Source organism: Callithrix jacchus, chromosome 17, assembly GCF_049354715.1.
Source record: "Callithrix jacchus isolate 240 chromosome 17, calJac240_pri, whole genome shotgun sequence".
Lineage (NCBI taxonomy): Eukaryota > Metazoa > Chordata > Mammalia > Primates > Cebidae > Callithrix > Callithrix jacchus.
In genome coordinates, this window is record NC_133518.1 from 36,019,726 (window position 1) to 36,039,611 (window position 19,886).

The 19,886-nt window shown below is 38.7% G+C and overlaps 1 protein-coding gene across 5 annotated transcripts in view; it reads left to right on the forward strand.

Annotated features, from left to right (window-relative positions):
* LOC103788828 (ceruloplasmin-like) overlaps window positions 1–19,886 on the forward strand; it is a 60,019-nt gene that overhangs the window by 33,665 nt on the left and 6,468 nt on the right. For all 5 annotated transcript variants that reach the window (XM_078354022.1, XM_035278462.3, XM_078354020.1 and 2 more), the window contains 10 exons: window positions 181–321; window positions 575–786; window positions 2,441–2,591; window positions 3,650–3,862; window positions 6,639–6,846; window positions 7,650–7,789; window positions 9,302–9,430; window positions 11,303–11,409; window positions 12,553–12,754; window positions 15,583–15,722. In XM_078354022.1, coding sequence (XP_078210148.1) covers window positions 181–321; window positions 575–786; window positions 2,441–2,591; window positions 3,650–3,862; window positions 6,639–6,846; window positions 7,650–7,789; window positions 9,302–9,430; window positions 11,303–11,409; window positions 12,553–12,754; window positions 15,583–15,722 — 1,643 coding nt within the window. The remainder of the gene's footprint in view (window positions 1–180; window positions 322–574; window positions 787–2,440; window positions 2,592–3,649; window positions 3,863–6,638; window positions 6,847–7,649; window positions 7,790–9,301; window positions 9,431–11,302; window positions 11,410–12,552; window positions 12,755–15,582; window positions 15,723–19,886) is intronic.

A 19,886-nucleotide genomic window follows, 5' to 3' on the forward strand; every position in this document is an offset into this window, starting at 1 on the left:
TCTCAGGAGGCGGAGGTTGCTGTGAGCCAAGATTGTGCCATTGCGCTTCAGCCTGGGCAACAGGTGAAACTCTGTCTCAAAAAAAAATACCAGAAAAAAAAAAAACTTTACTCAATTAATGCAACCTGACAATTATCTTTATGAAATCCAAGGATAACTACTAACTCTGTTGCTTTCTAGGCCCTGTTATTAAGGCAGAGGTGGGAGAGATCATCAAAGTCACTTTCTATAACAATGCTTCCCTGCCGCTCAGCATTCAGCCTCATGGACTGCATTACAACAAGAGCAATGAAGGTTCATTCTATGAAACACCTGGAGGAAGTAAGTAGTGCTCAAGGGAGGTCCAATGGAGCCATACTGCCATATAATGTCAGCAAGTAATATAACTCCTATTGTGCAGCCAAATTGTCACAGTGTAACAGCTCTGTGTACTTATTGTGGCAGTTATTACTTCAGTTCCTATTCGACTGTCACCCGAAGAGAAGGATATGTTCTTGTTCTCAGAGATCTCACAGTCTAGACTAGTGCATGTATGGCCTTAGGTTCTGTTCTATAAATGTTTATTTCTTGCTAGGTGCCCCTTCACCTTCCTCACATGTAAATCCTGGCACAACATTTGTCTATACATGGGAAGTTCCAAACTCTGTAGGTCCCACATCCACGGATCCCAACTGCTTGACCTGGTTCTATTACTCTTCAGTAAATGGGACAAGAGACACCAACAGTGGCCTTCTGGGGCCTCTCCTTGTATGTAGAAATGGAAGTCTTGGAGAGGATGGCAAACAGGTGAGTCCTGAGGCATATGGCCAGGTAAGTCCTGGTGAGAGCTGTCTAAGACAGAGCTGCAGAGGAATGGCAATGTCTCAGGGCCAGAGGAATCAGCAGCTTCAATTTCTGTGTACTGATGTCTCCCAATTCTATTCTTTCCTCAACTAAACACCTGTATTTTCCTCTGCCCAATAAAACTGCACCCTGGCATGTCCCACAGACATCTCATCCTTCTGGACAGACTTTTACTGTCCCTCCATTCCCTAAATCAGCCTCTTTTCTTCCTCCATTTTATTTCTTAGTTAATAATATCACCAAACACTGGACTTTCATCAACAACTCCTTCTGTCTCACCTCCACATTTATCACTAAGTCTCCAATACCTCTGTATTATTTTAGGCACTATCATCTCTTTCTGAATTCCTTTCATTCTTAGCTTCTATCTCTACTCTTGCTTTAATACAGCTAGTCCACATCCCTTCCTAAGGAATCTGGCTATAGCACTCCCTGCAATAAAAATCTCCCCACAATTTGTTGGCTCAGAAGGCAACACATCAGATCCTGACAACTTCTTCTGATTCATGTCCCTTCCCACCCCTACATTGCAGAATTAGCTTCTTCTAATTGGCAAAGTGGAATTCTGCAGTGTGGTGGAATTAGCTCATTAGACCCTGAGTAAGGAAGGCTATTTCACATGTCTGTTTTTCCCCTCTTCTCTCCATCTGGAATGGCCTTTCCTCACTGTTTGCTCTGCCAAAAGAGGGAGACATTTTTGAAACACAGACTGAGAGTACCTTCCTTTGGACAATGTTCCTTAACTAAAGTTTGTTGAAGCTCCTGCAGGTTACCATAGTCGTTTAGGTATGTTTCTATCAGAGTATTTATCCATGCAATTGTTTTTATTGGCCTGTTTCTTCCACTAGACTGTCTCTAGTGGAAGTACGCACAAGACTTTCTAGAAAGTATACACAAGATTTTATTAATTTTTTTATAATAACTACAGCTCCCCTTGGGCATATAATAAGTGCTCAATAAATGTTTGTTAAATGAATTTCCCTTTTTTCTCACTCAGAAGTGAACTAATATCTAGTTATTTTCTACATTTATATAAAAAAGTATAGGTAATGAAGCTTTAAAATCCATAAATATATGTATAACAATGTATATCTTATTCAAAATTATAGATATATATTTATGTTTATCTATATAATGAGTCATATTTATAGTGTCATAATTCTTATAATACTCATTTTTATATTTAATTTAGAAATATGTATATATTTAATTTGTTCAAAAGCCCTTAAAATTCAGACTTTCTAGAATTGAAAACTATGTATTTAACTTACTTTCCATAGAGTACATTATGTTAAAAGCCACTATAAATATCTTATGGTTTAGTTTATGAAATTTAGATGTAGGAATCCCTGGAGTAAACGCTTTGTATGTAAAAAGCCATAGAGATTTCTCCCAACTTCTTAGTTCTATGATAATTTATTCACTGTGACTTGTGCCTTTCTATGGACTATCCAAAATCAGGAAGCCAATTGATCAAATTTTTCACACATACACAATCTCCTTTGTGGGAAATCTTGTATGTAGATCAACCATTTGGCTAGATTTGAATATGGACCATCTATACCATATCTATTCCTTTTTTTATTCTCATCCACAGAAAGGTGTAGACAAAGAGTTTTACCTACTTGCCACAATATTTGATGAAAATAAAAGTTATCTTTTGGATGAAAATATCAGAACATTTATCACAGAGCCTGAAAATGTAGATAAAGAAGATCCAGACTTCCAAGCCTCAAATAAGATGTCCTGTAAGAAAAAAAAAATTACAAGATAAATGCATTAAACACTTACTTAAATTTATTTTGCTAAAGAATTACAGATTAAAAGAGACTTAGGTTTTTCCCACAATGGTTGGCTAATACACGTATATTTCCTTTAAATACCATTTCCCAGACAGGTGCAGTGGCCCACACCTATAATCCCACCATTTTGGGAGGCCAAGGCTGGTGGATCACCTGAGGTCAGGAGTTTGAGACCAGCCTGGCTAAAATGGTGAAACCCCGTTTCTACTAAAAATACAAAGATTAGCTGGTTGTGGTGTCACATGCCTGGAATCCCAGTTACTTGGGAGGCTGAGGCAGGAGAATCACTTGAACCCAGGAGACAGAGGTTGCAGTGAGCCGAGATCATGCCATTGCACTCCAACCTGGGGGACAAAGTGAAACTCCGTCTCAAGAAAATAAATAAATAGATAAATAGTAAGTAAATATCATTTCCCAAGAAGAATATTGTTTATTAGGTTGATTATTTTGAATTTAATTTACCAAACATTTACCAACACCTCTTCATGCAATATATTTTATCTACAGCTAAATGTGAAAAGTCATGTACTTCTCTATTGCCAAATTTGTAGAGTGGGTGCAGTAGGGTGTTTGTTGAGCTGGGTGGGTGGGTGAGTGGGTGGCTGGTTGGTTGCTGGTTTGTGAAGACTGTACAGTGTAGTGAGGAAAGGGCTGATCTGGAATCTGGGGACTTGGACTTTGGTCTTAACAGTTTCATTCATTAGCCATATGACACTGGACAAGTAACTACTTGTCTGGCCTTGATTTCCTCAGCTCTAAAAGGAAGGGCTTGACTGCGATAATCCAATGGAAGTATCATGGAGTTCTGTCATTCTCTAATTCTATAATGTCATTTTAGCCCCCATGAAGTGATTAAATAATGATAAAGGAGAGGAAAATTGAAAAAATCGCTTTGCTGTTTTTACATGAATGAGCTGCTTTATGATTAGTGCTTTGTTGGATTTCAAAAGAAACCAAGTACCAGTAAATTAAATACTCTTTTCTCTGTTACAAATGCCTTGCAGCCATAAATGGATATATGTATGGAAATCTGCCTGGACTGGATATGTGTTTAGGAGACACCGTTTCATGGCACATTTTTAGTGTGGGAGCAGAGGAAAATTTACACGGGATATATTTTTCAGGAAATACCTTCACTTCTTTAGGAGCAAGAAAGGATACAGAAACTGTATTTCCTCATATTTCTAAGACACTTTTGATGACACCTGATTCTATAGGTAAGCAGGTGGGTCTTCTCATTCAGCCTGAAACATCAAAGTATGCAGAAGCACTATCTTTATATGCACTGAATATTCTGTACAAGAAAAAAAACTGAACTGATGCAAACAGTGCTTGAGAAACCTTTGTCCTGTTCCACTTCATTTATAGGAGCCTTAGTATTTCCTATACACATAAATCCCCTTAGTTTTTTCAGGCCTTCTTCCTAGGCCTTTAAGCTTTAAACCATCCCAACGCTCTTCAAAAATGAAGAAGATATTTTAAACCCTTTAAACTCATTTTCATTCTGTTGCATTTCTTACTCTTCTGTCCATTTGTTTCCCAGGCCTTCCTCCTTTGCCCTTACCCTACTGCCTTCTCCCTTCTTCTTTCTATCCTCCTTACTAGCTTTGCTCTCTAGGTAAATGTTTTAGCTTCAGTGAGGTTGGTCCTTCCTGGTAACATTTCTTTTTTTTAAAGAAGGCACCCCATAGCAAAGAACTGTGTGGGGATCAAAGGAAACTAGCCTTCCTTCTGAACCTAGTTTCCTCATTTGTAAAATAAGAATTGCAAAAACTTGTAATTTGCAAAAAGGAATAGACAATGATCAGACGAGATAGGTAAAGTATAGTAAAGTGCTGGCATACATTAGACTGTCAATAAATGCTAGTTTCTTCTTTAATCCAGTAGATTCACCTTCATCCCACATACCTGTCCCCCAAAAAATCCATCTATCTTGGTCAAAAATGACTGATACCAACCAAAAACTGGCTATATGATAAACTACTGTGTAAATGCCATGAATTGGTATCTTGACCCTTTGTGATGCCAAGTAGTCATTTGACTACATTTTCTTCATTTCAAAATTTAAACTTTTACTTTTCAAACAAACGAAAGTTGTGATTCAGACTGATTGGAGGGGGAAAAAAGCACTTTCTCTGGTGCTTTTTCTCTCCTCTTTGTTAGAGGTTGTACCTGCATGCTCATTCGGGGACAACTTATTGCTTTTTCCCGCCCCAGTCCTTCCTCTCCTTTTCCCTGCAGGTGTTTTTCTGAATTTAAAAACTACCACATCTCATTCTCTTTCCCAAGCCTTATCAACTGTAGCAAACGTGCAGACATGTACACCATGTGTTAAGCACTGTACTAGAGACTGTACAGGGATCATTTCAATTCAAACAAATTCTTTTTCTCAAACTCTCTGAGTTTGAAGGTTTTGCTTCCTTGTGCATATTCTTAAACCTTACCCTCCACAAAAGTAACAGCAACAACAGAAATATGGAGAGTTGAAAGAGGATTCATCAAGAAGCAGTGACAGCACGTGGTGGGCCTAAAATTGCCAGGGTAAAAGAAAGAAAACTAGAATTCAGGTGGAATGTTCTGGTCAGAATCAGGCTGGAGTTTTTTGTTTTGTTTTTTTTTTGTTTTGTTTTTTTATTTGAGATGGAGTTTCGCTCTTGTTACCCAGGCTGGAGTGCAATGGCGCAATCTCGGCTCACCGCAACCTCTGCCTCCTGGGTTCAGGCAATTCTCCTGCTGCAGCCTCCTGAGTAGCTGGGATTACAGGCATGCGCCACCATGCCCAGCTAATTTTTTGTATTTTTAGTAGAGACGGGGTTTCACCATGTTGACCAGGATGGTCTCAATCTGTTGACCTCGTGATCCACCCACCTCGGCCTCTCAAAGTGCTGGGATTGCAGGTGTGAGCCATCACACCTAGCCTGGAGTTTTTTTGTTATGTTGGTGTGTTTTTATTTTTTGTCATTGTTTTGGATTTTTAATGTATTCAACTTTTTTCACTCACTTCTCTGCTACCTACCAGTCTGTTCAAAGGCATCATCTCTCATCAATTATTATTACTTGTTTTTTGTCTTTTTGGTTTTTTGCTTTCTGTGGAGAATGGGGTCTTGCTATATTGCCCAGGAAGGCCTCGAACTCCTGGGATTAAGCTATCCTCACACCTCTGCTTCCCTAAGAGCTGGATTACAGGCATGAGTCATAGCACCCGGCTCATCGATTATTTTTAATAGCCTCTCAACAGATCTCCTTTCTTCCACCATTGTACACACCAGTCTGTTCTCAGCACAGCTGCTAGAGTGTCCTTAAGCCTTTCATTAACTTAAAATCCTGCAATGTCTCTCCTTTTCACTCAGTAAAAGCTATCGTGTATTCAGTGGCCCACAAGAGCTCCATGACCTGGCCCTCCACACCCTAGTACTCTCCTCCTTGCTCCCTCCCTTCAGATACACCAGCCTCTTGAGTGTTCTTCACACATAGCAAACAGGCTTCTGAACCGGGCTCTTTGCCACCTGTTTCCTCTGCCTGGAGAGAACACATGTTTCCTCCAGATCCACCTCACCTCTTATAAATCTTTGCCCAGATGTCACCCTCCCATCAAGATCTACACCGCTCGCTGCTCTCTTGAGCCCCTCCCAACACACACCCAGAATTCTCAGTCCTCCTTACGCTGTTTTCCTTTTTTCTTTAATCATAGCTCTTATCACCTTCCAGCACACATGCAGGTTGCTTAACATATTTAGTGTCTGTCTTCACAACACCCTGCAATATAAACTCTGAGAGCAAGAATTTTTAACTGTTTTGTTCTCTGATATTTCCCGAGTGCCTAGAAATACGTTTGACACAAGACGGTGATCAATAAATATTTGTTGAATTAATGAAAGAATGAATGAAAGATTTTACTATATTTCTTTTGAGGGTTGCAGCTTATGACTAATTTTACAGAGGAAAGAAATCTGAAGGCAAAGCTTTAACCATTCCTTTCTTATTCGTCTGTAGGAACTTTTGATTTGGTTTGCATAACAATAAAGCATAATCTAGGAGGCATGAAAAATAAATATCATGTGAGGAAATGTGGGAAGCCAAACCCTGATCAAACGCAATACCAGGAGGAGAAAATTATTTACATTGCAGCCGAGGAAATGGAATGGGATTATTCTCCTAGCAGAAAGTGGGAGAATGAACTGCACCGCTTACAAAGAGAGAAGTACCCTGATAGCTCCAGTCTCTAAATGGGAAGGGTTCTAAGGGTTTTTTTCTGAGTCTTCCTCTCCTTTCTGTCTGTCTGTATGTGTTTGTGCCTGTGTGTGTGTGTTGTATTTATTTGTGTTTGGTATAGTGTGTGTGTGTGTGTCTGTGGTGTATTTATTTGTGTTTGGTATGGTGGGTATGTGCATAATGTGGATGTGGTTGTGGTATTTGTGTGTTTAGGATACTCTCAATTATAAATCACTTCAAAATTTGTGGGTGTGTGTGACATACTCAACTGCAAAGGGCTTCAGATCTTTCTAAATGTCCATATAACTTACTTATGGGCTCTAGTTCTTCCTGCCTGTCTTTTCACTTCTTGCACCCTTCCTGGACATACGTTACTATTTAATCTCACCACAGGAAGAGCAACATAACTTCAGCTACATTCAATATCTACAGTCAATCAGAATTTTCTTTTGTCTTCATTGTCTTCTACCTCTATTCTGAGAACTTCACCTTCAAGACACCTATTTTTCTCTTTTTGTACAATTTGATTTCTTTCTCTGGTTTTCTCTCTTACTATTTATGTATTTATCAAAACTAAAGTTGTATCCAGAAAAGAGGCTTTAAAGTGCAGAATGAATATCTAACTCTTTTGCCAGAATTAATATTTTTTTAAAAAAGATGGCTTACGTTTCTAGGTAAAACAGCTTCTAGATATAAGAAGTTCTTCCATATGAGTTCTTTGTCTAAATTATTGGCTAAATTAACTAACTTTGTGGAAGTTTAGTTGTTGTTTTTGTTTTTATTTTCTTAAAGACAAACGAGCATGTATGTGGATAGAAATGGAACACATCTTGGGTCCAAATATAAGAAAGTCTTATATCGTCAATATGATGATAGCACATTCAAAAATCGAACAAAAAGGAGTGAAGATGAAAAACATCTGGATATACTAGGTATTGATGCGCCATAAGATTGGTTTTTGAGTTTTTCTTGTCTTCAGCCATTAGAGATTGTTGTACACATGGAATACATTGTCAGTCTCTACCTTGACAGAGGAATGTGCCTGTAATTCTAATTTGTTTGCTGATAGGCATTTTTATTGGAAAAAAAAGATTTAAGTATTGTTTCCTTAAAAACTAAAGACAATGTAGAAAAGTAATTGTGCTCAGTTTCAGATTACCTGGATTCTTGTTGTCAGTATTAAAAAATTCTAGAAAGGAGTTTAGAAGTTGCATTTAGGGATCATTTCCATAAGATGGAAGCAAAGACCAGGGGACCCTAGTATAGTGAGGAAAGGAACTTCTTTATGTAAATTTAAGTGTCTTATGTCTGAGTGAGGAAAGTGATAACTGTTTCTTCCACCCTTGATAGATCAACTAGGAAACCTCTGAGTCAACCCAGGAGCCTACATGCAATATTTCCACACACCCAACTCCTGTTTCAGCCTTGCTCTCTATGTGTATATTAGAGGTTATTTTATGACATAAGACCCTGAGAAGATGGATTTACATGCTGATGAAGAGAAACTTTTGCTCTTCTTAGTTCTCCATCAGTCTCTAGAGCTTGTCTATTTGTGAGCCCTGGAGGAGAAGCCTGTGTTATCCTGTTGCTGCTGCTTTTGAGTGGGCCCCTATCTTTAGTAACCACAAGATGTTTGTTTTCTCTAGGATTCTGGCTGAATGCATGAATATAAATAATGCAATCTGACCCTCAAGATTCTATTATTATTTCTGCAAAAAGGAAAACACTTTATTATAAAGATAAAACATGCATATTGTTTGGGGAGGTGAAATGGTCACAGGGAGCAAGGAGACCCTGTCTTCAGCTAGCATCTAGCATCCACCAGACATCTTCAGGGTTCTAATTTTAGTAATTTATAGCACAAGTCTGCAGAGAGTTCTTGCTGCTTATCTCACCTCAAAACCATCTGTGTTTCAGAATTTTTCAGAGCCACTGATTCAATCTGCTTCCAAATAGAAAGAAGATTTAAAATGAATTTTATACTTGTAGTTCTTGGCTTAGGATGAAAGGGAGAGAGAGTAAAATAAAGGTTTTCAGTCTGTGAGGGAGAAAATCACTATAACAGGCTCTGCACCTCCTCACAATCCTCCAGTAAAATAAAGAGCAAGAGACTAAAAGGCATAAAAGTTGAGATTGGTCAAGAAAGAAAAGAAAAGGTTTCATTTTTAAATTGTGTGTTTCCTTAGGCATAAACTGATGTTCATTAAAGTAAGTTTTCTGGCCAAAAAAAAAAACTCATAAAATTCTGAATGATTTAAAATTTTCAGGCAAAAATCATATTTCATAAATCAGCAATGATCTACTTGTTACATGTGTTTATTTCATTTGGCTGCATGTTAAGTAAAAGGATAAGAATAAGTCACTGTGTAAATACTTAAGAAGACAGAGGACTCGTAATTTAAATTAAATAATTACTCATATGTTTTCCTTTTTATATTCCCTAGGTCCATTAATATTGGTCAAACCTGGTCAAAAAATTCAAATTATCTTTAAAAATAAAGCCTTAAGACCATATTCTATTCATGCTCATGGAGTGAAAACAAATAATTCCACTGTTCTTCCAACTCAGCCAGGTAACTACTTTGGGAGAAAAAAATATCCCCAAAAGCTTTTATGCAGGACTATGGGGCTAATGTTCTTTTAAATATATGGGTGCAGTTCCAGATGAGTGAGACCATGGACTAATAAGATGGGCCTGAAGAAAGCATTTGGGATGGGAGTTCCTTCTGCAAGTCAGGTTTACTTTTAGGTTGGGGCACTATGGGCAAAACGGTGAAGTGAAGGTTTGGTCTTCAGGGACCACCTCTCCAGGGTATGAATTTGTCCTCTAGGGCCACCCTCCCTCTCACCTCTGTACCTGTTTAGCTGACAGATATTCTTATACTATATTCAATCTCTCCAACTCAAGAGCTAAAGTTGGAGTTGAGTACACGATGCAGTATGTGAGGAAGCAGGAGAGGATTGAGCCAATAAGAGGAAATGATGAACTCCATGTATTAACATTTCTATGGAATGGAATCACTGCCACACAGCATGCCATTCAGCATAATTAACTTGGAAGAACATTACTTTTTTTTTGAGACAGAGTTTTGCTCTTGTTGCCCAGGCTGGAGTGCAGTGGTATGATCTTGGCTCACCACAACTTCCGCCTCCCAGATTCATGCCATTCTCCTGTCTCAGCCTCCGGAGTAGCTGTGATTACAGGCATGCACCACAACACTCAGCTAATTTTTTACTTTTAGTAGAGAGGGGGTTTCTCCATGTTGGTCAGGCTGGTCTCAAACTCCCGACCTCAACTGATCCAACCGACTAAGCCTCCCAAAGTGATGGGATTATAGGCGTGAGCCACCGTGCCCAGCTGAACATTAATATTTTTTAATAAAAAATGCCTAGTAAGCAGACTCTGATATGAGGATTTGTGTGCAGGTAGTGCTTGTGGGATCAACTAATATGGAAAGAGTGAGAAATGAGTAGGATTGGACAGGGAGTGAGGTTTAGCAGAGATGCAACCTCCACAGAAGTCACAGCCAACCTAGTTCTGAAGATAGGGTGACCCTCAGCAGTCCTAAGCTGGATTAAGAGAGCTGCGCTGTTGTATCCCTGCACCAGTCATTAGATGCAATCCTTAGCAAGCTGGCTTTCTTCAGCAAGGCTCTCTCCTGATATCTGCTGGAGCAACATGTGCTTCATTCTTGCTCAAGGATATAGGATGGCATTAGAATGTCTACTATAGTTGCACACCAAAGCAAGTAGTTTTGGAATTCAGAGTATCAGTGAAAGCCAACATCAGAAAAAAAAGATTTGTAAAGCAGAGGAACTGACAACAGACTTTGATGTCGGGCAAAATATTTCTTTTTGTTTTTAAAAACAATACTGTCTATAGTCTGTTTGAATCTCCTATCAAGGGAGTTAGCAAGTCAGCCCTCTGTTCTGGTTAGTCAGGAAAGGATCTGCTACATGCGTTCCACAAACACTTCCAAGTACTTTACCTGCTGTATGCCGGGCACTGTGTTGCTGGAAAGCAAGGGTTGGTGCTAAGCAGATTGTTAAAGACTTGAAAGCTGGGGTTGGGGTTTGTTAGTGTCACAGGGCTATGACACCCATGGAAGCTTTGGAAGTGGGAGGTATAGGGTTATGGTGAGGAGGAAGCAAAAGAAGTTTACTGCAAGAATATGGAATTAAGATCCAATAGGACTAACATGCACAGCCTTGAGGGCAGGGAGGAGGTACTTGTGATCCACATGTGGGAAGGTTCAGAGCTGGGATTCGAGGCTTTGTCACGTTGACTAATAAGATCACAAAGCAAGAAGCGAGACCAGAAGTGAAAGCTAGGACTGTGCTGCCTAATCTTTTTATAGCTTTGGTGTTTGCTCATTGTCTGGTTCTTCATAAAGAAGTCTGATTTTAAAGTCTCTATTTAAATACACTTTACTTGTCTATTTCAGGAGAGATTCAAATATATACTTGGCAGATACCTGATAGAACTGGTCCTACCTCACTAGACTTCGAATGCATACCTTGGTTTTACTATTCAACTGTGTCTGTGGCTAAGGTAAACTTTAAATCAAATAATGGCTTTAATCCTATCTTCTCCTAGAAATTACAATGGAAGGAAGAAGGTGTCTGTCATTGTTTTAAAAACTCTTAGTTCTATGGAAACTTTCTTTTAAGTAACTTAACTATTGTTCAGCTTTTATTCCTACATGGGTCTGCATTTTTCAAGAGGAAAATAAATTATTACATTATGATTACTTAGGTTTATGATTCTTTATAAAATCTCACAGTGAATTGAAAGACGTATCTAATTATACAATAATACACTATACTTTGTTGCATTGAATAGTATTTGAATAACAGAAAACAACATACTCTAAATAATTTTAAAATTCAGTTGTGTGGTAGCTGATGTCTATACAAAAAAACTTAAAAATTAGCCAGGCACAGTGGTGCATGTAGTCCTAGGTATGGGAGGCTGAGGTAGGAGGATTGCTTGAGTCCAGGAGTTCCAGATTATGCTGAGCTATGATCACACCATTGAGTAATAAATAAATAATGGTATAATTGTATGATTAATAAGAAATAAACATATCATATTGTGTGGGTGTGTGTTTATATTTAAAACTCTCAACCATAAGGTTCAAGTTTATTTGCACTAAAAAAAAAAAAACAAAACAAAAAACAGTGCAAGTATTCTACTTGAACTCTTACTTACCTTGGCCCGCTCTGGCTGGAAAAAGAATCTACACAGAGATTTAATTAAAAAGCAAAATGAAGACAAACAAACCAAGATTCTCAACTAAAAGCTGCTGCAGGGGGCAGAAGCACAAAGGTGAAGAGACTAACTCCTTTAAACTTCCTGCCAACCAACTTCAATGCCAAGAATTCTAACTAAAATCAAAGTGTTTTTTAATTACAATGTCAAAAACAGAGCTAAATCCACTGAAAAATATATCTACAATCCTTGTCAGACGTTTGTTGTTCTCTTCAGACTTCAGCTCTAATAAATGAGGTTACAATTTTTCTTTGATCAAGTACTGAGGCTGTCAAACATTTTGTTCCTCACTCTTGGAATCCCGATAATTAAAAACTCAGGATCTGACCTCACTAAAAACTAAAACTTGATTCTACCTCTTTTGCTTTGTGGGGGAAAATGTTAGTTGTGGCCACAGTGAATGTTCTTGCTTTGCCTCCTCAGGACCTTCACAGTGGACTGGTAGGCCCTCTGATTGTATGCCACAAAGACACCAACCCCAACATAGTTCACCGTGTTCTCCACTTCATGATTTTTAATGAGAACAAATCCTGGTACTTTGAAGACAATATCAACACCTATGCTTCAGAACCAAACAAAGTGGACAAGGAAGATGATGATTTTGAACTCAGCAATGAAATGCACGGTAACATTCACTCGCTGACTCACCAATCGTAACCCACAGGTTGCTCTGCGCAAATGAAACAGATAAAATTGCCTCGCTCGGCACGGTTTATAGCATTCAACCACATAGAACTGGTACAGATCATGTAGACCAGGGGTTGGCAAATTCTTTTCTGCCAAGGGCCAGATAGTAAAGAAGTTAGGCTTACAGGCCACGTGGTCTCTGTCATGAGCCATACTCTACTCTCCCACTGTAGAATGACAGTAGTCGCAGACAATAGGAAAACAAATGGAAGTGGCTGAGAGCCAAAAACTTCATTTATGGACGCCAACATTTGTATCTCATGTAATTTTTCACATGTCAAGAAATAATATTCTTAATTTTTTTTCAACTATTTAGAAATTTAAAAACCATTCTTAGCTCATGGGCCACAGTAACAGGCAGTGGGCTGGATCTTGCCCATAGACCACAGACCACTGACTTAGCAAGCACAGCAAATGCTCGTGTTTTCTAGAGCTATGCAGGCAATGTAAAACTAGGAACATCAGCTGTCATTTCAGGAGGGCTTTACTCCCATAATTTTCTAAGTATTTTACCTGGATGAACACAAGGAGAGGTGGAGCTTGGGGCAAAACAAAGTGAACATGGCCCCACCAACCCTTCCTCATCACCTTACCTTCACAGGCAGAACTTTTGAAAACTTCATGCTCATCAACCAAAATTATTTAGTAGGTCCACTGTGACTAGGTGCATCTAGGTACATCCAGATGACCTCCTTCCTTCTGGAATCACAATAGCAAGACAATTATCCAATAGAAAGCACATAAACAATCTCCTGTACTTACTTGCTTAGCCAGGGAAACTTCTGGTCTTAAACCTCTAAGCTGACAGAGCTCATAAGTATGATTGGGTAAAAGATCCTCAACTAAGGCAAATTCAAATATAGTAATTTCCCACTTCTAAGGTTGTTTTTTTTCCCCCTTTTAGAAATTTATGTAAATTTAAAGTTAAGAGTGACATCCATTTTACCAGTATATTTTTTAATAAGTGTCACAGAGGAGGACACAAAGCACCTTGCAATATGTGTCATCTGCCCTCATGTTGTTTACAGTCGAAGGGATGCCAGACTTGTACATTGCTACAATCCAAGGAGGACGGCAGAGTGTGGGATGCTGTCACAGAAATTTAAACACAGTGGAGTACTTTAAATTCTTATTTGGAAGATGTGAAAAGGCTTCATTCTAGGGAAGAGACATTCAGGTTGATTTTTTTAAGGTTGTATAGGAGTCTGTCCAGTTAGAAAAGGAGGGAGATGACATTCCAGGTAGATGGAAGAATGTCATCTAAATCACATAGCACTTAGGAAGAAAGAGCCAACAGAGTTGTGGAAGACCTCAAACACCTTGTTGAGAATTTAGGCTTGATCTAAACCAGGATTTCTTAACTTTCTGACCTTTTAGGTTAGATAACTCTTTGTCGTAGGGAGCTATCCAGTGCATTGTAGATGTTTATCAACATCTATATCCTCCACCTACTAGATACCAGTAGCATCTCCCCACAAGTTATGGCAACCAAAAATACCTCTAGGCATTGCCAAATGTCTCCCTGGGGGGACAAAATCACCTCCTGTAGAGAGCCACTGTGCTAAAACACCAAGATCACTAGCTAGGGCGTGGTGGGGATAGATGCGTGTTTTAGAAATAACTCTGGCACTCATCCAGGCACTTGTACTCCAAGTGTGGCCCCAGGACCAGCACCATCAGCAGCACTTGGGAGCTTGTTAAAAACGCAGAATTTTAGGCTTCACAGACCTAAGTCAGAATCTGAATTTTAACAAAATTCCCAAGCCATATTCACATTTAAGTGTAAGAAGCACTAGTGTAGAGCAGTGTCTTCTAGTTTCTTCCATTACATCCCTCCATCAGCTGAAAGCATTAGCACCCAGCCTCCATAGATACATAATTATAGATTATATACTTGCACCACTGTATCAATGCATTTTATACATTTTAAAGATGCACACAAAATAGCAAAGTAAAAAGAGGATCTGTGTGTGCATGTACATATATATATTTTAAATCTTCATATTACCCCTTGGAGACCATACCTGCAGAGGTTAAAGGGTGCCTGACCTCATAAATGGCCATTCCAGAAATACAAGTGGCAGATCACAAAGCTCTGACTTAGGGCAGCTAAATAAGAATGGATGCTCCTAATATTCTTCTTTTTATTTTACGGAGACAAGATCTCACTATGTTGCCCACTCTGGTCTTCAACTCCTGAACTCAAGTGATCCTCCCACCTCAGCCTTCCAAAGTACTAAGATTATAAGCATGAGCCACCATGCCTGTCCATTCCTAATGTTCTAAGTCTCTTGTGATAATTTTAAATACATAGTTCACCAATATAAGTAGCCTTAGTTGTGAAATAGTCAAGTTCAACCCAATCGTATTAACACAAAGTCAGTGCCTCGTTTGCTTGGGCAAGAAAAACTCCTTAGAATTAGACACATCCATAAATGGATGGCTTGGTCACATTTAATGACTTCCACAGGCTGGCATCCCCACTGCTGGTGGAAGGTGGTGGTTCACACCTGTAATCCCAGCACTTTGGGAGGCCGAGGCAGGCAGATCACATGAGGTCAGGAGTTCAAGAACAGTCTGGCCAATATGGTGAAATCCTGTCTCTAAAAAATAAAATAAAATAATATCCCCACTGCTTCTGAAAATACCCAGGCTATTTTCTATAAGGATAATTATACTTTTTAAAGTGTTTAACTTTTTAAAAGCCTACATTATTTTAAATGTTTGTTGAATATAATAAACTGTGCCTTTCCCTGCCCCCTGCAGCAATTAATGGAAGATTATTTGGAAACAACCAAGGTCTGACGTTTCATGTAGGGGATGTAGTGAACTGGTATCTGATTGGCATGGGGGATGAGGTTGACCTGCACACAGTTCACTTTCATGGCCACAGCTTTGAATACAAGGTAAGAGCCTTTGATGGGTCCATCTAATTACCGCGAAGGCTTGTAAACCAGTTATGGGGTAGCATGGCAAGAAAACAGGGCTAGAAAGAAAATGAATAAGTCAGAAATTTAATCCACATCATCTATAATATATCAGGTACATGCAAATAATTATAATAACCAAAGAATAAAATGGATTTCTCACTCTGATCTATTGTTAGTTAATAGGTAAAGAAGGCTTTTATAGTCATTTCTAGTTTTGTACTTTCTATCCCAACTTAAAAAAATTCTTTTTCATGCCCCCAGTAACATAAAGAAAAACACTCTGAATGCTCGTATGCATTTCGCCACATTAGCTTTCTCTTCTGTTTTTTTCTGAACTCAATTCAAAATTGTAAGCCTTATGACTCTTTGCCCCTAAATACTGAATCATCCCTAAGAATTAGGACAGTCCTCACCCCAACCACAATAAAATGATCACACCTCCAATTTCATAACATTTCATTTTTGAAGGGTCCAGGCCAGTTGTTTTGTAGAATGTACCATATTCTGCATTGGTCTGATAGTTTCCTCATGATTGGATACATGTTTAACGAATTTAGCAAGAACATGACATGGGTGATTTTGTATACTCCCCACACATCACATCAAGTGGTACATGATGGCTATAGGTCCTCATATTGCCGAGGCTAAGTTTGATAACTTGATTAAGGTGATTCTGAGAATATAGGAATAAAAACCATATCAAAGTGATACTCACAGCCAGTTACACAGAAGACTTTTTGACCTCTGGTCACAAATAAGTGTGTGGAGATTTTCCTCCACCAGCAACCCATCAGTTCTGCATTGGACACCAGCTAGACGTCCTCCAATTCAATTTTGATACTATCTACCTGGATACATGTCAGATCCCACAGGTTGATACTATCTACAGGATACATGTCAGATCCCAATTCTACAAGGCTGCCCCCCACTTCCAATGCCAATCACAAACTCCAGATTGTTTTTATATGCTTCTGAGCAGCAGACTATACATTGAGATTCCTACGACCCCCTCCTCGAATTCAATTAATTCCCTAGAGTGACTTACAGAATGAAGAGAAACACTTGCTTACGGTTACTGGTTTATCAAAAAAGATATTATAAATTGTATGAATGAATATCAGATGAAGAGATGCTAGAGTAAGGTATGGGAGAAGGAGCACATGGAGCTTGCATGCTTCCTCCAAGTGAGCTACCTTCCAGGAACCATGTGTTTGGCTATCTGGAGCCTCTCTGAATCCTGTCCTTTTGGATTTTTATGGAGGCTTCATTGCATAGGCATGAACTTTTGACCTTTCTTCCCTCCCACAAGCTAAGGGGTAGCACTGACATTCCCAATCCTCTAATCCTGCCTTGGTCTTTCTGGTGATCAATCCTCATCATAAACCAAAAGTAAAATTCTAAATGCCCCCGCAAACACTTGAAAAATTGAATAAAATTCTAAGCCCCCTCTAGACCAAGCACATTCCTAAGCTAACCTGAAAAACTAATTCAGGCCATGATGGGAAATGACGGTTGGATATGCCTCATTATGCTCTCCTCCCTTTGGAATTCAGGCACAGCTGACCAGCATTAACATTAAAATGGAGACCTTAAGACTGATAGAACAGACTCTTTGTAGTAATAAGATACCAACATGACAGATAGCAGTCTCTAAAGGAAATCAAAGTATTTTACCCCAAAATATATTTCTCTGACATTTTTTGAAATGGCCCTGCAAAACTATCTCTTATGGGGAAAATCTACATTCTGTAGAGAATCCTCTTCCCTTTCCAGGTCTTTTTCCTGATCCAGGAGAGAATGAACTAAAGGTCTGGCACTTTTAAAATCTGATAAGAAACATTTATAATCTATTCTCTCTGAAGCCTGATACCTGGAGGCTTCACCTGCATTATACAAACCTTGGTCTCCAAAACCCCTTATCTTAACCCAGACATTCCCTTCTGTTGATTCTAGGTCTTTAGATAAACTCTTTAATCAACTGCCAATCCGGAAATCTTTGAATCTACCTATGACCTGGAACCCTCACCTCCTCCAGTTGTCCCATCTTTCCAGACCAAACCAATGTACATGTTACATACACTGATTGATGTCCTATTTCTCCCTAAAACATATAAAACCAAGCTGTAGCCCAACCACCTTAGGAACAAGTTTTCAGGACTTCTTGAGGCTGTGTCATGGGCATATCCTTAAGCTTGGAAAAATAAACTTCTAAATTGACTGAGACCTGTCTCTGATTCCCAGATATTCTGGTACATTGTCTGTTTGTTCTCATTAGTTTCAAATAATTTCTTGATTTCTGCCTTAATTTCACTATTTACCTAGGAGTCATTCAGGATTGTTCAAATTGTTCATGGAAATTGAACAATTTCGATGTAGTTGTGTGATTTTGAGTGAATTTCTTAAAATTGACTTCTAATTTGATTGTGCTGTGGTCTGAGAGACTGTTGTGGTTTTAATTATTTTGCATTGGCTTAGGAGTGTTTTACTTCCAATTATGTGATCAATTTTAGAGTAAGTACCATGTGGTGATAAGAGCGTATATTCTTTTGTTTTGGGGTGAAGAGTTCTGTAGATATCTAGCAGGTCCACTTGATCCAGAGCTGAATTTAGGTCCTGAATATCTTTGTTAAGTTTCTGTCTTGATGGTCTAATATTGTCAGGGGGTGTTAAAGTCTCCCACTATTGTTGTGTGGAAGTCTAAGTCTCTTTGTATGTCTCCGAGAACTTGCATGATGAATCTGAATCTGAGTGCTCTGTATTGGGTGCATATATATTTAGGATAGTTAGTGCTTCTTGTTGAATCGAACCATTTACCGTTATATAATGCCCTTCTTTGCCTTTTTTGATCTTTGTTGGTTTAAAATCTGTTTTGTCAGAAACTAGGATTGCTTTTTTCTGTTTTCCATTTGCTTGGTAAATTTTCCTCCATCTCTTTATCTCTAGCCTATGGGTGTCACTGCATGTGAGGTGGATCTCTTGAAGACAGTATGCTATTCTGTGTCTTTTAATTGGGGCATTTAGCTCATTTACATTTAAGGTTAGTATTATTATGTGTGAATTTGATTCTGTCATGATGCTAGCTGGTTATTTTGCAGACTTGTTATTGTGGTTGCTTCATATCTCTGTACTTCACTGTGCTTTTGTAGTGGCTGTTAATATTTTTGCCTTTCCATATTTAGTGCTTCCTTCAGGAGCTCTTGCAAGGTAGGGTGGTGGTGACAAATTCCTTCTGCACTTGCTTGTCTGAAAAGAATCTTATTTTTCCTTCACTTATGAAGAAGCTTAGTTGGCCAGATATGAAATTCTGGGTTGGAAATTTTTTTCTTTAAATGTTGAATATTGGTCCCCAATCTCTTCTGGCTTGTAGGGTTTCCACTTAAAAGTCCATTATTAGTCTGATGGGTTTACCTTTGCAGGTAACCTGGCCTTTCTTTCTAGCTGCCCTTAACATTTTTTCTTTCATTTCAATATTGGAGAATCTGATGATTATGTGTCTTGGGGTTGATCTCATGGAGTATCTACTGGGGTTCTCTGCATTTCCAGAATTTGAATGTTGGCCTGTCTTTCTAGATTAGGGAAGTTCTTCTGGATGATATCCTGAAGTATGTTTTCCAACTTGGTTCCATTCTTCCCATCTTTTTCAGGTACCCCAATCAGTCATAGATTCAGTCTTTTTATATAATCCCATATTTTTCAACGGTTTTGTTCATTCCATTTTATTCTTTGGTCCCTCTTCTTGTCTGCCTGCTTATTTCAGAAAGATAGTCTTCAAGTTCTGAGATTCTTTCCTTCACTTGGTCTATTCACTACTGAAACTTGTGACTGCATTGTGAAGTTCTCATGTTGTTTTTCAGCTCCATCAAATCGGTTATGTTCTTCTCTAAACTGGCTATTCTGATTCTCAGCTTCTGTATTTTTTTAATCATGATTCTTAGCTTCTTTGCATTGGATTACAACATGCTCCTTAAGCTCAGTGAAGTTTGTTATTATCTACCTTCTGAAGCCTACTCTGTCAATTCAGCCATCTCAGCCTCAGCCCAGTTCTGTGCCCTTTCTGGAGAGGTATTGTGCTCAATTGGAAGAGAAGAGGCATTCTGGCTTTTTGAATGATCAGCATTTTCTCATTGATTTTTTCTTATC